At 44.3% G+C, this 21,503-nt stretch overlaps 1 protein-coding gene across 4 annotated transcripts in view; it reads right to left on the bottom strand.

Annotated features, from left to right (window-relative positions):
- LOC124555733 (PTB domain-containing engulfment adapter protein 1-like) overlaps nucleotides 1-21,503 on the bottom strand; it is a 154,248-nt gene that overhangs the window by 15,182 nt on the left and 117,563 nt on the right. For all 4 annotated transcript variants that reach the window (XM_047129757.1, XM_047129756.1, XM_047129755.1 and 1 more), the window contains exons 4-5: nucleotides 3,029-3,199; nucleotides 8-145 (exon numbers count right to left, since the gene is read on the bottom strand). In XM_047129757.1, the coding sequence (XP_046985713.1) occupies nucleotides 8-145; nucleotides 3,029-3,199 (309 nt within the window). The remainder of the gene's footprint in view (nucleotides 1-7; nucleotides 146-3,028; nucleotides 3,200-21,503) is intronic.

Here is a 21,503-nt window from a genome sequence, read left to right as displayed (position 1 = left end):
AACTTACCAGTTTGTCACTGACAAACACAAAGCAGTTATGCGTTTCAGAATCTGCTTCTTTGGCTATGAAACTGAAGAACTTTTTCTCTCCTTTATCATCTGCACAATATGATATGCGATGGAGAGGATACTGATGCATTATTACCTTAAAAATAAAATTTAGAATGATGAAACCATCAGTTTTACAGATCAGTAGGAACTTATGTTAGCAACCAAATTACAACAATTACTAAGTTATTAGATTCATTCATTATGCAACAATTAACACCTAATATTTGATTTAAATCTTCTGCAGAGTGTTATTGTGATCTACAGTTCAAAGATCATGATTAGTATGTATTACACTTTATACTATAATATGTAAAAAAAAAAAGAACTGTATGACCCTCTATTCCTTTTGATTTTCAACATTAGTTATTAGTAATAAAAACTTCACGGAAGAACACACCATGACGAAGACTTCATTAAATGACACTAAGGACAGATGGCCTGTATCTACCATACAGAAAATTAAAGCGGACAAATCTCCACCCAAACACTTGACTGATGTGTCCCATGCCATTTTGGTTCTAAGTCAAATGCTACCAGTTATTAACAGAACATGGAAGCAGTAATGCTTCAGTGCTTCTCCATACAAAACCTCTCGTGTCGACATGTCCCTTAAGGCTAGTGGAGCAGTTAACATGTTGTGTAAAGTGTCAGCTAATAGGAATGGTGTGTGCTGAGGGAAAGAAGTGTCTGCGTAGGTCTTGTTCAGTAGAAATGAGCTTACAAGTTTTGGATCACTAGATATTCAGCCTGCTTCGGTGCTTACTGAATCCACTGTGAGGACTATCCATGACAATGTGGAACCTATTCTAAAACTGCTCAGTCATCAACTAACGGAAGTGTGATCTTATCTCCCGCAAATGTGATTGAAAGAATAGATATATGCTAAGCCAATGGACAGGGCACTAGAACCTACAGTGCATACCTTCGATGGAGCTGCTATTCAGGCTAAAGGTAATACCTTGTACATATGTTTAAAGAAGTAAGAGGGCAATTCAGCACCTTCCTCTGCCAGCTCAGATCAGTTTGATCACTTGCAGCATCAGTTTGGCTTTCGTAACATCGGAATAGAGAGGCAGCTGCAGTAGATGACTGAGTAATTTGAAAAGAAGTTTAAAGCAAATGACAGAGGCTGTACTGCGAAACACGTTTTGGACCTTAATGAGACGAGCTTGTTTACGAAACTAATGCCTATTAGTGCATTTATTTCTGTTTAAGAACAAACACTCATGATTTAAGGCTGCCAGTTTCTGATGACCATTCTTTCCAGAGCAAATGTGGGATTGTGAACTAAAATCTTATGATGCAGTACTTTGAGTCTTAGGACACTACCTAGTTGTCAGAAGAGGCAGCTGGGAAGTCACTGGAGATTAAATAAATGTTTGATGAATTTTAGTTACTTCCTTTGATGAACTAAGGGGGGGTTTCAACACCTCTAAGGAAAAATCTTTAATTTTTCTCCTTTATTATGTTATCCTTGATGTTCCCACCAACTTTCTATTACTGACTCCAGCGAAAACACGTAAGTTCTGTTTCTGCCGCCGAACACTGAATCTAGCCTGCAACCCATGAACCAGGTAGTACTCATTGAATGTAGAGAGAACTATTTGCAAATAATTTATAGAATCTCAAAAGGAAGATTAGAGTGACTAACTCGCCATCACGATTTTCTGGTGACATTTAATATGAAAGATGGCCGCTGGCGTTATGAGACACGCATGGTCCGATATCAGTCGGAAATATGGCGGTAGTATATGGAGGGAGCTGTGGCTCGATGCTGCATCAAGACCAAAGGATTAAGTGATCACCGTTACAACTAGAGATATGGCAGACTTAACTGGTGAAGATGTGTGCGCGACTTCATAAACGCTCATTCCGAGAATTTAAGTAACGAAGATTTGATAATTTTCAGTGAGAATAATAAGCAAGAAGTAGACAAGGATGTTCAGCCTGTTAGAATGATGAGAACTAACAAAATAGCCGAGTCCTTTAGACTGAGCGATTCTGCGGTGAAAACTTTAACGAGATCCTGAAGAGTAAGGAGAAGTAGTTTAGAGAGAATTTTAACTTTCCTTTAAATGTAACCAGTTTTATTATTGACTGGCAAAGAGTATTTACGCAACTGACAAATATGTCAAATAGTGACAATTTAATGCAAGCGCCTAGCGAGAACATTTCAGATCTCTAGGATTTACACGCAAGGAAATCCGTCACGGAAACGAAACCGATTGTAGCACGATCAAATTCCTCCGATGTAGATGCTCTAGAAGCTATTTAGCATGAAGAGTTTATGAAAATGATTTTCGTGCATTGTGTGTTTCCGTGTTAATTTTTTGATTGTACAAATTTTGCACTAAAATGCGTTTCAGGAAGATAATGGTTATTTTGGTGAAAATTCTAAACTATTATTTTAAATTTAGTATGTGAATAAGAACCTAGCCCCAGAATTTAGCATAAAATTACTCCGATTTCCGCGCAAGTTAACCATTTGCGTTTAAGGAGGTTTACGTTTACTGGCCAGCAATTCTGTCTACCTAAGGTGACAAAGTATCGGTCAACTTTCGTGTTGAGCAATGTTTGAGAAACTGAAGCAGATTTTTCAGTAATCTTACACTGTCTGCTAGAAGCCATGACCAGATCTACACTAAAATCAAGCAGCACCTCTGAAAGCAAAAAATGATATTGTTAGCGCTAACATTCTCAGGACCACTAACTTCTGCACAGAAACAAGGAAAGACATCTGGCTGAAGACTTCAGAAACAACTTACGTACCGGTACATAGTCCCGCTGCTAAATTCAACATTTCTTGCCTGTTCCGTATCATAATTCCTCTAAAAATATGGAATCAATTATATTTTTCACGTGTAAAATGTGTACACAACCGAGATTTTTTTAATCTTTAAATATTTTAGATCAATGTATACTACTACTAATATGTGAGTCTTCCTTTAGCTATCCAACAATAGTTTCTACTTATTACCTTAGTTTTTGGTGTCTGTATGGCTACACCATCAATGCTGATAGTCAGTTCAACTTTAGGAGTTTTGTTGCCTTCAGCTTTCCTAAGCTGCTGGCAAAATTTCAGCTTCCGTATGCTCTCTTTCACTACAGTAATGCCCTTGGGCTGATCTACCTCTGTATTTCCCAAGAACTGAAAAATAAAATTAATTTGGTGTTACACTAACATAAAAACCATTTTAAATCTATATTAACAATGTTGACAACTATTACGCAATAAACCAGTTACTTTATAACAAAAGTTTTTCTGAAGCCAAATTATATTGGCAGGTAACCTGCCACCTACCAATGAGTAGCAACAATGGATATTTGAGGGACAGTCTTAAGACTTAAGGTTATTTGAACATTAAATAGAAAAGTAAATCATTACATGTATTTATGGACTATTACTTCTTGCTCCAAGTTTAAGCATTTGAAACAAAATCCTCGATTTAATAACAGTAACCCTGATCATTTTATGTGCTTCGTGTGCCCAACGAATACATCAAAAAGAACTGCAGCAGGTTTTTCAATTTCTTGCTGTCCGGCGGTGGTGTGCGGGGCAGCTTGCTCTGACAGTTTTATGAAAAAACTGCAAAGTTTCTTGTGCTAGCGTAACCATGAGAAGTTGTGCCAGAGTGTCTTAATCTTAAGTATTTCCTGTATGACAGCTGTGAGCCTGAGGCCTTGGAAGATACTTAGCTGTGATTAGTCCGATCTCGGAAACACGTTGATAATTCAGTGAAAGAACGACGGATTTACCATTTTATTCTTTTGTCGGCTTTCACTCTAGATTTCACGAAACAGGGTAAATTCCTTTGTCTTGAAATGAGTTTCTCACTACCTAAAATTAAATGTAAATTTATGCCATACTTTCCTGAACAGCCCTAATTCGAACCCTACAAGAACGGCGTTTTACAATTCATGTTTCTCTTTTGTATGTTCTGCACAAATGGCCGAGTCACTTTTTATACAGGATGTCGTAGAAGGGTCAATATTCAGGAACGTGACGGCAACTACCATTCGAAGCAAAGAATTCAAATTACCACTACCACCACCACCACCACCACCACCACCCTGTCAAATCTCTCTCACTGCAAGCTCCTTGATTTTCCATGTTTTGAGATGTGTTAGCATGGACGAAAAGTATGTAAACAGGGGTTCTGAACTGCATACCGTAAGAGCTGTGAGCACTTTTCCATCTCTTGCATAAAGTGCTGATAACTCTTGACATGCTTATAGAGCCCGTGTTTGCTGCTGTTTTTGCTGTGAATGATCATTCCTTATCATGCCTGAATGTTTACCATCTCTCTCAGAACAACTTTTAGAACCACTAGTGTTCAAATATGTGATCTTTATGAGCACCCTCAAAAATTTGTCAGGGGAAGGGGAGGGTGTGTGCAATAGATTTACAGTTTTATGTAATCAATTTGTTTCAAGACTTATCATGGCCAGATAACTAAATTTACTGGTGTCGAGAAACCTCTTATCCTAGATCATTTTTAGATACCCAATGTATACCTGTTATAAGTAGATTCTGTAATTATTAAAAACTCTAGATTCTAGAGGGGAGGGTGGTGGGAGTGGGGTAGTGCCCATCTTGCCCTCCGTTACGGAGGCCTATGCGCGTTACGATTTTAGTTGTGTGACATTACCCTACGAAGGTTTTGCCTTACGCAAGCACGAATTTCATTTCGCGTGACAGTAACCTTCAGAGAAACATTTTGGACACTACTCCCTCATAGCAGTTCGTTTTACTAAAAGCGTGTTAGCACAAATGCATATTAAGTTCATTCAGGTATTCCCAAATGCACTTTTTATTAACCTGATGCAGACGCGCACCACCCATGTAAGTGATCTTTCTTACTGAGGCAAAAACTGATTATTCCTGGGGAACGGTATGGAAACTGCAGCTGTCTTTGTTAAATGCGTGCACGCTTTCCCACCGCCCATTCCGCACGCAATGAGGACGACTTTCACTGACAGTTCCATTAGGCGCCTAGTCCGACTGCCCGCTTGTCTTCGTTACGCTTGCTAGCAGCTACGCGCTTTGCCTTTTGTTTTGGCGCGAACTTCTTGATACGTTGGTGCCACTGGCAGCCTGTCTTTCGAGTACTGTTTTTACAAGGTTAACGACTACAGGTCAATACCATGTTCTGACGCATAGCTCTTTCAGCTTGGGCCAATACTCAAAATACAGCTGTTAACCTGAAATTGAAGTGAAACTGACCTGCTTTACTGAGGACTACACGAAATCTGACGTTTCTGGATGGAAGAAGTTCAGAACTCCTCTGTTAAGTGCTAGACAGCTTTAAGTCGCCAAAAGCAGTTGGCGGAAAAAAAAAAAAAAAATGCCCTATTCCATATTTCCTTACATTCTTCCTAGAGTATAACTACAGAGCTTTTTGCCAACATTAGCTCTGAACAACATTGCCCACATTTTAAACCATTTTAATATTTTAACGTTATTGTTCACACAGTACAGGGGAGAGACTAAACGAAACATTTGTATGCACTGCCACTTCAGCCACGTATGTCACCATGATATATATTGCTGCTCATAGCGACCGGCGAAATTAAAAAAAAAAAAAAACATACCAATTTCCTATAGAACAGCAGTGCTGCGCCTGCGTATTGCCGACTGTAGGAAGCAGGGAAGATGAAATTTATTTTCTCTAGTAAAAACAATACATCGCTTTGAAGGTTTCGGTGTTGCACGAACATTGTCACATTGGTTGCTAATGTTAGCCTATATACATCTGTACCCCGCAATCCGCTTAAGTGCATGGCAGAGGCTACGACGCATTGTACTGGTTATTAGGGCTTTCTTTCTACTTTTCCATTCACGCATAGAGCGCGGAAAGAATGACTTTAAATGCATTTGTGCGCGTGTAATTTGATTTTGTCCCTTATTGTGCGAGGGGTTTTAGAACACTCTTGGAGAAGCAGTTCTTGTCACCCGGCAAGAAAGCTTTCTTGGGATAGTTTGAGTATATTTTGGTGTCTGCCAGTTCAGTTTCTTCAGCATACGTGTAAGTGCCCCTTAGTCTTCCTTGGAACGGGTCCCACACACTTAAGCAATATTTTAGGTTGGGTCGCACGGGTGACAAGCGATCTCCTTTGTAGAGTGACTGCATTTCCCTGTTATTCTAGTGATAAACCTAAGTATCCCCTGATTTACCTAAGACAGACTGACCATTTCATTCCGCATCTCTATATAGATCTGCAACCAGGTATTTGTACGAATTTACTGATTCCAGGCGCTTCAGCCCGGAACCGCGCTGCTGCTGCTGCTGCTGCTGCTACGGTCGTAGGTTCGAATCCTGCCTCTGGCATGGATGTGTGTGATGTACTTAGGTTAGGAAGGTTTTTAGGTCCCATAGTGCTTACAGCCGTTTGAACCATTTGATTCCAACCGACTCATACTGTCGTCAAATACTTTCTCTTTGTGACGTGCACAATTCTACGTTTTGAACATTAAACCAGTTTCAGATCTTTGCACCATTTTGGAGAAAGCTTCAGACATCACCATTTAAGATTTCAGACATTACAGTATTATAGGTGACTTCATCTGCGGAAAGTCTGAGGTTATTAATATACAACATTAACAAGAACAGGGACATAGCTACGTGTTTTGCCACCTACTGACAAATATGACGCCCCCTTTTTATTACCACGTGTCTCCCCCTCGTTCACCACCATCCAACGGCACATCAATGCCCATCTATTATATTTTTAATAATTAAATGAAAGCGACCTGCCGTCCTCGTCTGGAGAGTCTTCTGTTTCCATGTTTTGCCCGCAATTGCCTTAAAACCGACAACAAATATCCTTCATTTCTTATCTTTTGTTCTCAGTTTTGAAATCTCTCGAAATAATTGAAATCAAGGTGGTGAGCATTTTAAACTAGACCAACTGAATACCAGTGCATCCAAATTTGTCATCAATTACCTATTTTATTTGATTGCAGGGATATGGACAAATTGTGGGACTTCTCTGGTACGAATGAAGAATTCGTAAATTATACTGCATTGAATGGAAACACTGGGAAGCATCAGACTAGGTCATCTGGATACCCTTACTTCGATCCTGTTTCAAATAGTTTTATAATTAAGAATAGCCCTGATCTTCTCAGCATCCAGTTTGTTGCGATTAAATAACTGCATTTTTATCGAGTTTTACAGTTTTTATTACTAGCAATGGCCTAAGCGATTGTCTTCTTATCACTCGCCTGAGACGCGTCCAAATTCGAATTCCGGTGAGGGAATTAGTGGTTGTCTTAAGGTAGTGGCTCTGATTTCCGTTTCGTACTCAGTAGCGGCTGCTATAGGTTTGAGGTGGGTAGATGCAATGTGTGTAGTTTCGTCGAAGTAAGCAAAAACCGATCAAATTATTCCTTAGTTTTCTGAAAACAATTTGGTGTCAATTTTCCTATAGTCCGTTTTTCCTCCTTTGCTCAGTTTGTTGGCTATTTGATTTGAAATTAGTATTTCCACCCCTTGGCGTCATTAAAATTTTGTCGGCCCTAGGCGGCCGCCTAGTCTTGCCTAATGATAGAAACGGCACTGACACGAAGGGTCCCTAAACCCTTACCTGGGGACACAGCCAAAGTTACTTCTGCGTCCAGGCTAACATGCTGTGTCTTCCCTACGAAAAATTCTCAATCCAGACAGATTTATCTTCACTCCACCAACGTACATTGGATCATTAGTGTAGATGTGGTACTGCGTCGAACGCTTTTCGGAAATCGAGAAACACTAGCTTCCTGATGGCATTGATCCATGGCTTTCCGGATGTCATGTGAGAATAAAAAGAAAGTTGGGTGTCATACGACTTTACTACTGATTTTTTCGGTATCCATGCTGTTTGGCGTGGGGTCCTGTCCGAAATGCCTCATTGCGTTTGAGCTCAGGATATGTTTTAATATTCTACAACAAATGGATGTGAATGATACTGAACGGTGGTCATGCGAATGACTTCTGCCACTCTTCTTGTAGATTGGTGTGACCTGTCGTTTATTCCGACTACTAGGCACTTTATTCGAGGGATCTACAATACATTAGGTATGAAAGAGTAACTCGTACGAGGCATCATCGCGAAGTACGCCAATTAGGTATCCCAGAAGAATTATATGGAGGACGCTTAGATGGCTTCAGGTCATGAGCTTCTCTAATAGATTAATTGCTTTAGCTCAGATTTCAGGGAGAGAAGAACGCTGATTTTCCACGAAAACTTTTCTGAGGTAGTGTATTTATGCTTTATACTGCTCTTGACGCCACTATTTCCTTTCAAGCAGGCAGTGAAACAAGGGAACCACATTCAAAATTTTTCCATGTTGTACAACAGAAAGATTAGTTCGAAATATCTAGTGTGACCACGCACATTATGCTTCAGTTTCTGTGGGCACTTCACTAGAATATTTTGAAGTGTCGCCTAGCTTCAAATCATTGGTAGAAACAAATGCTCCGTCTACAAATGCCTAGATACAGTGAACGAAATAGTGAATGGGAGCTGAGAATATACCCTAGTTGTGTAACTTACGAAAAGTGATACTTATTTCGCCTACTACGGACAGCAAACGGGTTGATAGAATGAGCGATCAGCTGTTTTTCCGTTCTTTCCTGTAAGTACGTAAGTGGTGTTAGCTGGAGCTCTGAACAGTTCTATAACCCCGACTCCTCGGCTAAGAAGTTGTATGCACTAATATAGCGCCACCTCCCACGTTAACTTCTACCAGGAAGTGATAAGCTGCTAGGGAAAGACATTGTACTCCATCTCTGACGCACAATTCAGTGGCCACAAACTAAGCACCAAATTAAATTTTTTCCTTCACACAATAGGTTCTTTAGTGCCTGAGCAGCATTGTGTGGTGTTCTCAGCATAGCATCTTCAATTTTGGAACTTAAGTGCCATGTAGTATTATGCACATAGCGAAAACTATTCTGCCAGATGAACGCCATTCTATCAAATTTTAAGATGTTAAGTGGCTCTTCTGGTGGTTCTTCGTAGAGAAACAGTTAAATAAGAACAGCAGTATTGTCGTAGTTTTACGGCAGAATGCACAATATTATTTTTATTTATAAGTTTGGAAGACTATGTTACCAGTTAAGGGCAACTTAAGACGATTTACAGCTTTTAGATTACGCTGAAAGTTACATCAAACGTATTCACTGCCATGTCTCCGCAGACGTGGTTGCCACTACGTTCTTCCTGTTTTCTTTGATAGTGTGTGTAATTTTATCTACTTTATTTCAGTCTTAGGGCAATTTCTTATTAATGATTGCAGGAATGGAATAAAATGGAATCTTGACACCCAGTATTGGCGAAGCTCACACCAAATACCATTAAGACCGCCAAATTTTGAGTCTCATCCGGACTACGTTACCCCCTTTTTTTTTTTTTGGACTGCTTGAAAGTGAAAAGTTTACCTGAAGGCGTGAGCTCAGTATTTTGCGACGAAAATTCTTCCACTTTCATAATTCTGATCTGCCTTAATTTATAAGGTCACCGCGACAGCGCACCTTAATGCCTGCTAACGCGGCGCGCTGGGTAATTCGTTGACAACAGATGTAACCAAACTATTCATGTTTATTTGCGGTGTACACGTGGATGGCCAAGAAAGGACGCCAGTTCGAGGTAGCGAAGATTCTAGAGTTGATGGATAACTACGAAAGCGAAGTGGGAAATTCTGAGAATAATATCGAAAGACGGCAAGAGCAGCAAGTTTTACCATTACGGGATGTGCGAGTAGTAGTAAAAAAAATTGTGAAGATATGCATGACAGGAGTCAAACGTTAAGCGAGAATGTTACTTGAGAAGGAAGATTGATCGTGCAAAGTTTCTTCATAAGATTATAACCTCCCATTCATCGAGGTGAACTGGGAAGGCCCAAGGCATTTCTTTTTATTGGAAAGATGGTGCTCCATGAAATTTCGCACATCTCACATGTTAATTCCACTTACACCGCTGGCCAGACTAACTATTAAAGCGGCAGACAGACGTCTGACATGAAGTTTACTAGTTTACTACAACCTCTGTTACGTTATTTATTTAGCTTCTCCATGCAACTGCGCGCATCAGGAACGCCATGTACGTTCAACATACACATCACAGGAAAGTTACGCTGCAGGTTTCTCAGCCAGAAATCCACTGTTGACTATTCAGAGGATATTTTTTGCTTCATGTAATAAACCCACTAGCATTGTCAAACGCATATCAGTGGGATAATGGCCTACAGAGGCTGAGGCTTATCGTTCTGCACTTTTGCTGGTCGTGTTGGTCGGAGTATCACGAGTGACATGCGACTATGATCTATTGCATTGTGCTATGTACGATATTCCAGGCCCCACGCGCCTGGCGCCGGAGGGGAGATGTTTGTTCTGCCAAGTCGTGCAAGATCTTAAGCCACGTCGGGTACCTCGAGTTAGGAAATGAGGTTTTTACAACAAGACAGCCCAATGATTTTTGGACTATCGTGGTGACCATTGTTGGGGCTTCACCTGATGCGGCAGCAGAGATGCACGCCAATAACGAGGCGCTCAACGACAACATTGTACACAACAGAGTTGTTCTGTCTTTTACACCACCTGTTTTGCGTACAGGATCGCGAGTGACTTCGCATATGTACACGCTCCGAAGAGAACGAGCGTTGCCCTATTGCATTACTCACCTTACAGGTCCATCATCCGGCTTGGAGGTGGGGTGGGGGGGACTGCATTTTGTGCCCAACAATTACCTCTGGTTCACATAGCTGTAATTTCCAGCGTGTTTAGAACAGGATGATTCCTGTCCTCTAGGGATCTATTGTATGTTTCAACAATATACCCAAGCCTGCACATTTCCCAAGCCGTCCTGAGCTACCTCGATACAGAGTGTATTCGACTGTTGCCCTGACCAGCAAGTTCGACTTCCATCTCACATGAAAACATCTGGTCATAGATAGCCGAGAATCTGGCACGCCTACACTAATTTAACACAGTTAAAGCAGTGTGGAATGACCTATCCAAATATCATCCCGGCTCACCCTATATACCTTCAAATCTAAAAATATCCTTTAACGACTTTACTATAAACGAAGTGAAGTTAAGTTATTTTCTGTTCTTCCTGGTGTTTCAGTTTTCAGAGTCAGCAGTTTTTTTTGTTTTGGTTTTAGGGCGCAAAACTGCTATGGTCATTAGCGCCCGGTCCGTGACTTAGGAAACAGTAAAAAACCGAAAATGGAAACCAGCAGCAAAGGGAAACGAAACTCAAAAAATTGGAGAAACTAAAAGCAGAAGGAAGGCTTAAAAATCCACTGCAGAAAGGGGTTGGTTGTCCCCAAAAAAAAGCTTCAAATGACTGACGTCATTTCACTGGCACTAATAAACTCGAGAACGCGATCGGCCGAGCGCGTGTCATCTGCTAAAATTGACGATATATCAGGCGACAGCTGTAGAGTCAGCAGTGTTTAGTATTTAAGCTAGGGTGCTTCCGGCTATTACTTTATCTACTTTCACGTTGAAAGTTCTCGTAGTGAAATTTTCACCCTGCAGTCGAGTGTGCGCTAATATGAAACTTGCTGGCAAATTTGAACTGTGTGCCGAACCGAGATTCGAACTGGAGATCTTTACCTTTCGTGGGCAAGTGCTCTACCGACTGAGCTATCTAAGCTAGACTAGCTTAGTCGATAGAGCAGTTGCCTGCAAAAGGTAAAGGTCAGGAGTTCTAATCTCTGTGCGGCACAGTTTTAGCCTGCATCAAGTTTCAGCCTGTTAGGGCTCTGGAATATTGTCCGATGAAATATGGCCGTTTGAAGTATTCTGGAAATTAACATTAACTATTAAAATACACTGGGGATGTAACTGGAGGGCTAGTGACTAACTCTAGTCTGGGGAACTTAACTTCAATTTTAACGAATGCTCAACGCTGCAGTCCTTGCTGACTGGTAGGTAAACAGTGTTCTCTAAGTGAATGTCGTCTAACTCTTTAAGACCAAAACAACCTACCCAGTACTGTCAGCTGCCATCCCAGCGCCGACAAGTGTTTAGACTATTTGTAGAACTGCCCGATGGTGGCTGTGCTAGGATATTAGGGGTGTCTACGGGCGTTTTTTTTTTTTTGTTTGTGGTTTTAGGGCGCAAAACTTCTATGGTCATTAGCGCCCAGCCCGTGACGTAGAAAACAGGAAAAAAACGAAATTTAAAATCAGCAGCAATGGAAACATAGTCAGAAAATTGGAGAAACTAAAGGCAGAAGGAATGCTTAAAAGTCCACTATATAAAGGGGTTGGTTGTCCACAAAAAAAAAAAAAGCTTCAAATGACTGACGTCATTTCACTGTCACTAATAAACTGTAGAACGCGGTCAGCTGAGCGCGTGTCATCTGCTAAAATCGACGATAGATCAGGCGATAGCTGTAGACGGGAGCGTAACGGATTAAAATAGGGGCATTCAATTAAAAGGTGTCTGACCGTCCACAGCTGAGAGCAGTGGGGACAGAGTGGGGGAGGATCACCGCTTAAAAGATGTCGATGACTAAAAAGACAGTGCCCTATCCGGAGTCGAGCTAAAATTACCTCCTCCCGACGACGCGTTCGGGAGGAAGAGGTCCAAGCGCAAGGAACGGCTTTCACTTCCCGCAATTTATTGTGGGGAAGTGTTGACCAATGCGCATGCCATAAATGAGTAACTTGGCGACATAAACCGCTCCGTAGATCGGTAAACGGAAGAGACTGAAGAGCTGGCCGAGGAAGAGAGACTGCAGCCTTGGCCGCTATATCGGCCGCCTCATTTCCACAGATACCAGCGTGTCCCGGGAGCCAGAGGAACGCCACTGAGACGCCCCCCAGGTGGAGCAAGCGCAGACAGTCCTGAATCCGGTGGACCAGAGGGTGCACAGGGTAAAGAGCTTGGAGACTTAGGAGAGAGCTGAGAGAATCTGAGCAGATTACGTACTGTATCCGCTGATGGCGGCGGATGTAGTGGACAGCCTGGAGAACAGCGTAAAGCTCTGCAGTATAAACCGAACACTGGTCGGGAAGCCGAAAGTGATTTGGGGTGTCGCCAACAATATAGGCACTCCCTACACCTAACGATGTTTTCGAGCCATCGGTGTAAATAAATGTGGCTTCCGTCATTTGTGCACATAGAGCAGCAAATGCCCGACGGTAAACAAGTGTAGGGGTACCATCTTTGGGAAATTGACATAGGTCTCTGAGCAAGTCGATCCGGGGACGGTGCCAAGGCGGTGCTGTACCCCAAGTTATCAAGAAGGTTTCAGGAAAGCGGAAGGAAAGAGAATGGAGCAGTTGACGGAAGCGGACTCCCGGGGGTAGTAGGGAGGAGGAGCGGCCTGCATACCCGACATCAAAGGAGGCGTCGAAAAAAAGGTTATGGGCTGGATTAGCAGGCATGGAAGACAGATGGCTAGCATAACGACTCAGAAGGACTGCCCGCCGATTGGACAGCGGAGGTTCAGCAGTCTCAGCATAAAGGCTTTCCACAGGGCTGGTGTAAAAAGCTCCAGACACTAAACGTAATCCACGGTGGTGGATAGAGTCGAGACGCCGAAGAATAGACGGCCGAGCAGAGGAGTAGACTATGCTTCCATAATCCAATTTCGAGCGCACTAAGGCGCGATAGAGGCGGGGAAGGACCACCCGGTCCGCTCCCCAAGAGGTACCATTCAGGACACGGAGGGTGTTAAGGGAACGCAGACAGCGAGCCGAAAGATAGGAAACGTGGGAGGACCAGCACAGTTTTCTGTCAAACATAAGACCCAAGAATTTAGCGACGTCGGAAAACGGAAGGTTGACAGGACCTAGATGTAAGGAGGGCGGAAGAAACTCCTTACGTCGCCAAAAATTAACACAAACGGTCTTACTGGGTGAGAAACGGAAGCCGGTTTCGATGCTCCACGAGTAGAGGCGATCGAGACATCCTTGAAGACGTCTTTCAAGAAGGCTGGTCCTTTGAGAACTGTAGTAGATCGCAAAATCGTCCACAAAGAGGGAGCCCGAGACATCAGGAAGGAGACAATCCATAATTGGATTAATGGCGATGGCAAACAGTACAACACTCAGCACGGAGCCCTGGGGTACCCCGTTTTCTTGGGAGAAAGTACGGGAGAGAGTAGTGTTCACCCGCACCCTAAATGTGCGCTCTGCCATAAATTCGCGAAGAAAAAGGGGCAGCCGGCCTCGAAAGCCCCAAGAGAACAGTGTGCGGAGGATGCCTGTCCTCCAACAGGTATCGTACGCTCTCTCCAGATCAAAAAATATTGCTACCGTTTGGCGTTTCCGGAGAAAATTGTTCATGATATAAGTGGAGAGAGCAACAAGACGGTCAACAGCAGAACGATGCTTTCGGAATCCGCATTGGGCTGGTGTTAAAAGACTGCGGGACTCCAGCCACCAAGCTAAACGGTAATTCACCATACGCTCCAAAACCTTACAGACACTACTCGTGAGAGAAATGGGGCGATAGCTAGAGGGGAGATGTTTGTCCTTTCCAGGTTTCGGAACGGGAACGACAATAGCTTCCCGCCATCGCCTGGGAAAGGTACTGTCGGTCCAAATTCGATTATAAAGGCGAAGGAGGTGACGCAGGCTATGGGTTGATAAATGCAGCAACATTTGGACATGGATACCATCCGGTCCTGGGGCGGAGGAGCGAGAAGTAGAGAGTGCATGTTGGAGTTCGCGCATGGAGAAAACAGTATTGTAGCTTTCGCGATTTTGAGAGGAGAAAGCAAGATGCCGCACTTCTGCTGCACGTTTCTTCGGGAGAAACGCTGGCGGGTAATTTGAAGAGCTCGAAATCTCAGCAAAGTGCTGACCCAATGAGTTAGAAATTGCGACGGGGTCCACTAAGGTATCATGCGCGACAGTGAGCCCAGAGACCGGGGAGAAACTAGGCGCGCCTGAGAACCGTCGAAGCCGACTCCAAACTTCCGAGGAGGGAGTGAAGTTGTTAAATGAGCTAGTAAAGAATTTCCAGCTTGCCTTCTTGCTATCGCGGATGACGCGACGGCATCGCGCACGGAGCTGCTTATATCGGATACAGTTGGCCAAAGTTGGATGGTGACGGAAAATGCGAAGAGCACGTCGCCGCTCACGTATTGCGTCACGGCAGGCCTCGTTCCACCAAGGAACTGGAGGGCGCCGGGGCAATTCGGAGGTGCGTGGTATTGAACGTTCCGCAGCTGTGAGAATAACGTCGGTAAAATGTGTGACCTCATCGTCGACGCTGGGAAAGCGACGGTCATCGAATGTCGCTAGAGATGAAAAAAGTGTCCAATCGGCTTGGGCAAACTTCCAGCGTCGCGAGCGCATATATGGCAGTTGAGGCTGCAGTCGAAGAACACATGGAAAGTGGTCACTCGAGTGTGTATCATCAAGGGCGAACCATTCGAAGCGCCGAGCTAGCGGAACAGTACCGACCGCAAGGTCCAAATGGGATAAATTTGCCGTGGAGGCAGACAAAAATGTAGGGACCCCAGTGTTGAGGCAGACTAGATGCGCTTGGTGGAAGACGTCTAGCAATAGTGAGCCACGTGGACAAGGATGTGGAGATCCCCAAAGCGGGTGGTGGGCATTGAAGTCCCCAACCAGCAAATAGGGGGGTGGAAGCTGATCAAGAAGATGAAGGAGATCAGCTCGTGCCATTGGTGTAGACGATGGAATGTATACCGTACAAAGAGAGAACGTGTATCCAGAAAGGGAAAGACGGACGGCGACAGCTTGGAAGGAAGTGTTTAAGGGGATTGGGTGATAATGGAGAGTATCATGGAGCAGAATCATGAGTCCTCCATGGGCTGGAGTGCCTTCAACTGAGGGGAGGTCATATCGGACGGACTGAAAATGAGGGAGAACAAAGCGGTCATGGGGACGCAGCTTCGTTTCCTGAAGACAGAAGATGACCGGCGAGTAGGATCGTAAGAGGATCGACAATTCCTCCCGATTGGCGCGAATGCCGCGGATATTCCAGTGGATAATGGACATAGGGTGAACAGAAAATGGAGGAACGGCACCAAGGGTGCTGTCAACTCAACGACTGCTCAGAGCTTGCGACCGACAGCATGGAATGGCATTCAGTCGAAGGCAGAAGATCCTGATCCATAGGTTGGTCAGGAGCAGCTCCTGCCACCAACGATCGGCCAGTTGACCGGCCACCAGCAGTGCGCCTCGGCGACACAGAAGATGGCCGAGGGCGATTTCCGCCAGGTGGTGCTGTAGTTGGGACACGCCTTGGCGGAGAAGGAGAGGAACTGTGTTTCTTCGTAGCCTTCTTGGAGGTATGATGTTTAGATGAAGGAGGAACCGATGGTTGTGAAGTTGCGGTACGTAAAAACTCTTCACGAGAATGCTCTTTTTTCGAAGACTTGGCGTCTGACTTCTGGGCTCGAGATTTAGCAGAACCCGACGAGGGGTGAGCCATAGAGTGGCCAGGCGAAAGTGGTGAGGTTGAACGGGCGATCTTTGCGCTGGCCGATCTGACGACCGTGGTACTAAATGTGAGGTCGCAAGTCTGCGTGGCCGCCTCCTTTGTTGGCCGAGAAGAAGCAAGGACAGCGCTGTATTTTCCTTTCTGAGGCACGGTGGGCTGTCGACTGGCGAGTAACTTTCGAGCAGCAAAGGTCGACACCTTTTCCTTCACTCTTATTTCCTGGATCAGCTTTTCGTCCTTAAAAACAGGGCAATCTCGAGAGGAAGCAGCGTGGTCACCCATACAGTTGATGCAGCGAGGGGATGGAGGTGGACAAGCACCCTCATGGGCATCCCTGCCACACGTAACACATTTGGCCGGATTGGAACAGGACTGGCTGGTGTGATTAAACCGCTGACATCGATAGCAACGCGTAGGGTTTGGGACATAAGGGCGAACGGAAATTATCTCATAGCCTGCTTTGATTTTTGATGGGAGTTGAACTTTGTCAAAAGTCAAGAAGACAGTGCGGGTTGGAATGATGTTCGAGTCAACCCTTTTCATAACCCGATGAACAGCGGTGACGCCCTGGTCAGACAGGTAGTGCTGAATTTCTTCGTCAGACAATCCATCGAGGGAGCGTGTATAAACGACTCCACGCGAGGAATTTAAGGTACGGTGCGGTTCCACCCGGACAGGGAAGGTGTGGAGCAGAGAAGTACGCAGCAATTTTTGAGCCTGGAGGGCACTGTGTGTTTCTAACAACAGGGTACCATTCCGTAATCTGGAACAAGACTTTACAGGACCCGCAATTGCGTCGACACCTTTCTGAATAATGAAAGGGTTGACCGTGGAAAAGTCGTGACCTTCGTCAGACCGAGAAACAACAAGGAACTGTGGCAACGATGGAAGAACCGTCTGTGGCTGAGACTCAGTGAACTTACGTTTGTGAGCAGACATAGTGGAAGGTGAGGAAACCATTGCGGAAGAATCCCCCATGATTACCGGCGTCTCCGATGGCGCGCTCCTCCCTTGTGGGGGCCCTCACCGAGGGCACACCCGCCTTAGGTGATTGTTCACACCTCAGGTCACACCTCCCGACATACGGACGGAGGGACCAATCGGCACTTTCGGAAGGTATCAGCTCGGGTAATCACCCCTCCCTGGGCCTGGCCTTTACCAGGGGGTACGTACGTGTCCTACCTGTCTACCCGGGGCGGGGAATTACGCGTTACCCCGTCACCGGCTACGCATGGAAGTGCGTGGGTCGGCCTTCAGACACGCACAGGGAGGAAGAAAGAGAAAGGGAAAGGAAAGAAGAGGGGGTCTCAAACGCCGCAGCGGAGAAAAGGGTAAAGAGAAGAGGTAAGGAAAGGAGATGGACAAAGGAAGGAAGAAGACATACAAGCAAGGAAGAAGAAGAATGCGGTACATTTACAAGCGTCCGTCTCCGGACGTAGGCGCAAACCATACTCCCAGAGCGGGAGAAAGTGAAGGAAAGAGCAAGAGGTGAGGGGGGGGGGTGAAGACAGGGGATGGGGAAGGATGCGGAAAGGGAAGGTATGCAGCCCGGAAAGGAAGGAAGGCCACATTAGCTCGGGGCCCCGTGCTCGCTACGCACGTATCCACAAAAGAGTTGTGGATCCCCTGGGGGGGTCTACGGGCGTAACCGACATTATAAAATTAGTGACTACAATTCGTAAATGATCCAGCTCCGTAATCTATTAGCGCGTCTAACTCATGGAAGGGACTAGTTTTCAATTCGCGGGAGTGCCAGGGATTTTTCTTTGGTAGGATTGGACGGTGTGCACTCAGCCTCGTGATGGCAATTGAGGAGCTACTCTAATGAGAAGCAACTGTAAGGTCTATAGCTGGTAAATGTGTGCTGGTCCCATGACGATCGACACAGCATCCGCATGACGCTACATGGCAGATAATGACCGATCGACATCATATCCTGTTCACGAGCTGATCGCGAACTTTAGTCCAATTTGTACCTTGTTAACCGCAGAATGTTTAGTAGTGAGTTTCTTATGCTTTATACTAGTGTGTATTCAGAGGAGCCATTATGTACTTGGAATGCATGTCAAGCTGTCCACTGTGGTGTTTCTCTTACTGTACAGAGAAACTGGGGAATCTGCCTCGTCCTAACTTCAAAATATTCTTGCTGAAATCACCAAAATTATTTCAAATTTCCATTACTTGAAAGTCCCTATTTGTCCTCTAGCATCCTCGACACCGAGGACGAGAGTGCCAACTAAACAGTACATATTGTCACTCCACAATACGACTCATTTATTCGAAGTTGGATTCGAAGGCGATTTACATTTATTGGATGTTACTATTCTTAAGACTGATTCACCAGTTATGTGGTCGATGCTTTATAATATCGGGGTTTGTTGTCGCAAGGGAATCGTGCAACGCCTATGTGGTTATGTTTCACCTATGAGGCGGCAACTGTGCACTCATTCCGTTTCAGAACCACAGCAGTATTTACACTTCGCAGACTGAAGCAAAGGTGTTTTAAACTGTGCTAAGAAGACTCCGTCTAGCTTCTTTCTCTGAAATCTAAGAAGGACGAGATTTCTCTTTTTCTGTGACTCAATTTAGAGCTATTTGCTATGAACACACTTCCCTATCTTGACGTGGTAGCATCTATACAGGAGTATTTCCATTCCTGCACTAACCGCGATTGTAAACTACCTCCCCTTCCTGTATCTTTCGAAGTCAACTTTCGCTTTTAGCCATTTCTCGTGAAACTTGCCTCCTTTACGAAAGAACGCATTTACGGGTCTTCACGACTACAGCCTACTCCATCGTAGCCAATTTCAACTTGTGTTTCGGTGAACTACGTGTTCCTCATTTGGGAACAGGAAAGCAATGTGGCTGAAGTTTTTGCACGAGACAACTTTATTCAGCGATCCAATACACTAAACAGAGAATCCCATCTGTGGATGCTGCAATTTACCCGTGTTTCCCAATGAATGAAAGTTCTGTACAAGAACACACGCTTCAGTTTATTTGCGATGTTTTCACTTCATTAAAAATGTAGTTCAATTCGTCGTTCGGAGATTGCGATTTAATTAGGTCAATATCAGAGGTGGCTTCATCCATTGTGTCTAAGTTAGTTGCGTTACTTACAAATAAGTTTGAAGAACTCACTATGTTGCATGATATACATTCGAAACATTTAAAACAAAACATTCACTGTAATTGCCAGCTTTTGTCGCCCAGCCGGCCTGTGAACAAACCTGAAGTACACTAGCGGCTGTCTGAACTATACCGAGGATGCACTTATGTGGCTCCTTCCGATTACATCTGTATCTTAGTCGCGTCTCGGTTTCGTAATTATTAAGGTTCATCGTACGCCTTAAGTTAGACGAATCTTCCAGGCAGCTTGAGGTTCTACGGAATAGTTACTATCCTTACAGCAACTGCAGACCTATGGTACCTAGGTCAACATCAAGCTTATCCTCTTATTTTTTCAGAGGTTTCCCGAGTTTTAGATATGCCTGTTCGAGGAAAATTTACTTTAAAAACCTTATCTACTGCTTTAAACAGACCAATAGATGACAGCTCTTCTGACAACGCAGATTTGAAACCTTATCAATTACCATTACGTTCACTGCTTCTGCCCAGAAATACTGGAAGCTCCAGCCTTACCTTGGGTCATATGAACTGAAATAAAGCTCATTGAAATAAAGCTCATTGAAATATGTAGTATACTCACACTCTTCCTGCATGAAGTTTAGGGGTTGGGCTGTACACGAAGCCACTTTAATTTGGTACTAATATATAGCGACATGAATTTCAATTTTACCTCAATTCGAAGTGAAGCCGATCCATCTTTTTAAGATTTCAAAACGTTCATACAGTCAGGATATTTACACTGAGTGTGTGGTTAACCTGTCCCCCTCCCCCTATCTTACAATTTTGGTAGCAATAGCTTCAATCATGAAAGATTGATAACTGATGAGCACGGTACGGGCCATACCTACTTCAACGACTATCTGTTCGTTCTGATCTTTTGTGATCTGTGCTGAAAGCAGAAAGCTCTTGTGTCTTTTCGAGCTAATAATTTTTTAACGAATTTACTCCTACAGTTGGTCGTAAAAATGGAAGTAATCTCCGCCGACACTTAGCGAATACCGATAGTTAGATGTACTTTTCTGCATTGTTCAGTCAAAGCAAAGAACCTTATGACCGAAGTACTATCGGTTTTAAGGGTGCCTTGTTAGATGCAAGGACCCCCTAAAGAACAAGGGATCGTGTTTTCCGCTACAGAAAATCTTTCTAGTGACCTGCTCAACTACCACATCGATGGTACTATTTGGGGGGGGGGGGGAGAAGAGATTCAATGGTCACAGCAGAGGTGGAAACTTCCCAGTCTGCCTTGCTTAAAGCTCATCTTGGTAGAGGTCTCGAGGAATGGCGTTGGGGAGTGACAGGAAGATGGTAAAGTCATCACTACCACACAAATCAACGTGGGCTCTCTAGTGGACAGATGGGGAAGTCCTGGGCTGACGAGGGATAAATCAATGGCCGATGAAGTGCCATGATCCACACTCAAATGTGTGGGGGGGGGGGGGGGCAGTATTTGAGAGGCAGAGGTCGAGTTGAGACAGGAAAGCTTAGATATCTCTACCTCGACCAGTAAGCACAGTGCCACCCCACAATGGGTAATGGACTTTAAATCTCCCAAAAGTAGGAAAGGTTTAGGGAGTTTATCAATCAGTGCAGCCAATGCGTTCAGGGGTACTGCACCATCTGGAGGAAGACACACATTGCAGACAGTTATTTCCTGCATCATTCTGACAGCCATAGCTTTAAGAGGCACAGGTTCACTGCCTACTGAGCTCAGCACAGAAACTATACCCGACACTGTTACAGTCGCTACGTCTCTTGGAATATCCCCTATAGCCACAAAGGGCACAGGTCCACATTGCTGGGAACCAGGTTTCCTGGAGGGCAATGCAGAAAGTTGGTGTGAAGCTTAACAGTTGCCGTAGCTCAGCCAGGTGGAGGAAACAAAAACCGCAGCATTTCCACTGTAGG

This window comes from Schistocerca americana, chromosome X (assembly GCF_021461395.2).
Source record: "Schistocerca americana isolate TAMUIC-IGC-003095 chromosome X, iqSchAmer2.1, whole genome shotgun sequence".
Classification (NCBI taxonomy): Eukaryota; Metazoa; Arthropoda; class Insecta; order Orthoptera; family Acrididae; genus Schistocerca; species Schistocerca americana.
The sequence above is the reverse complement of the archived record's forward strand: the minus strand, read 5'-3'. Positions and strand labels throughout refer to the sequence as shown.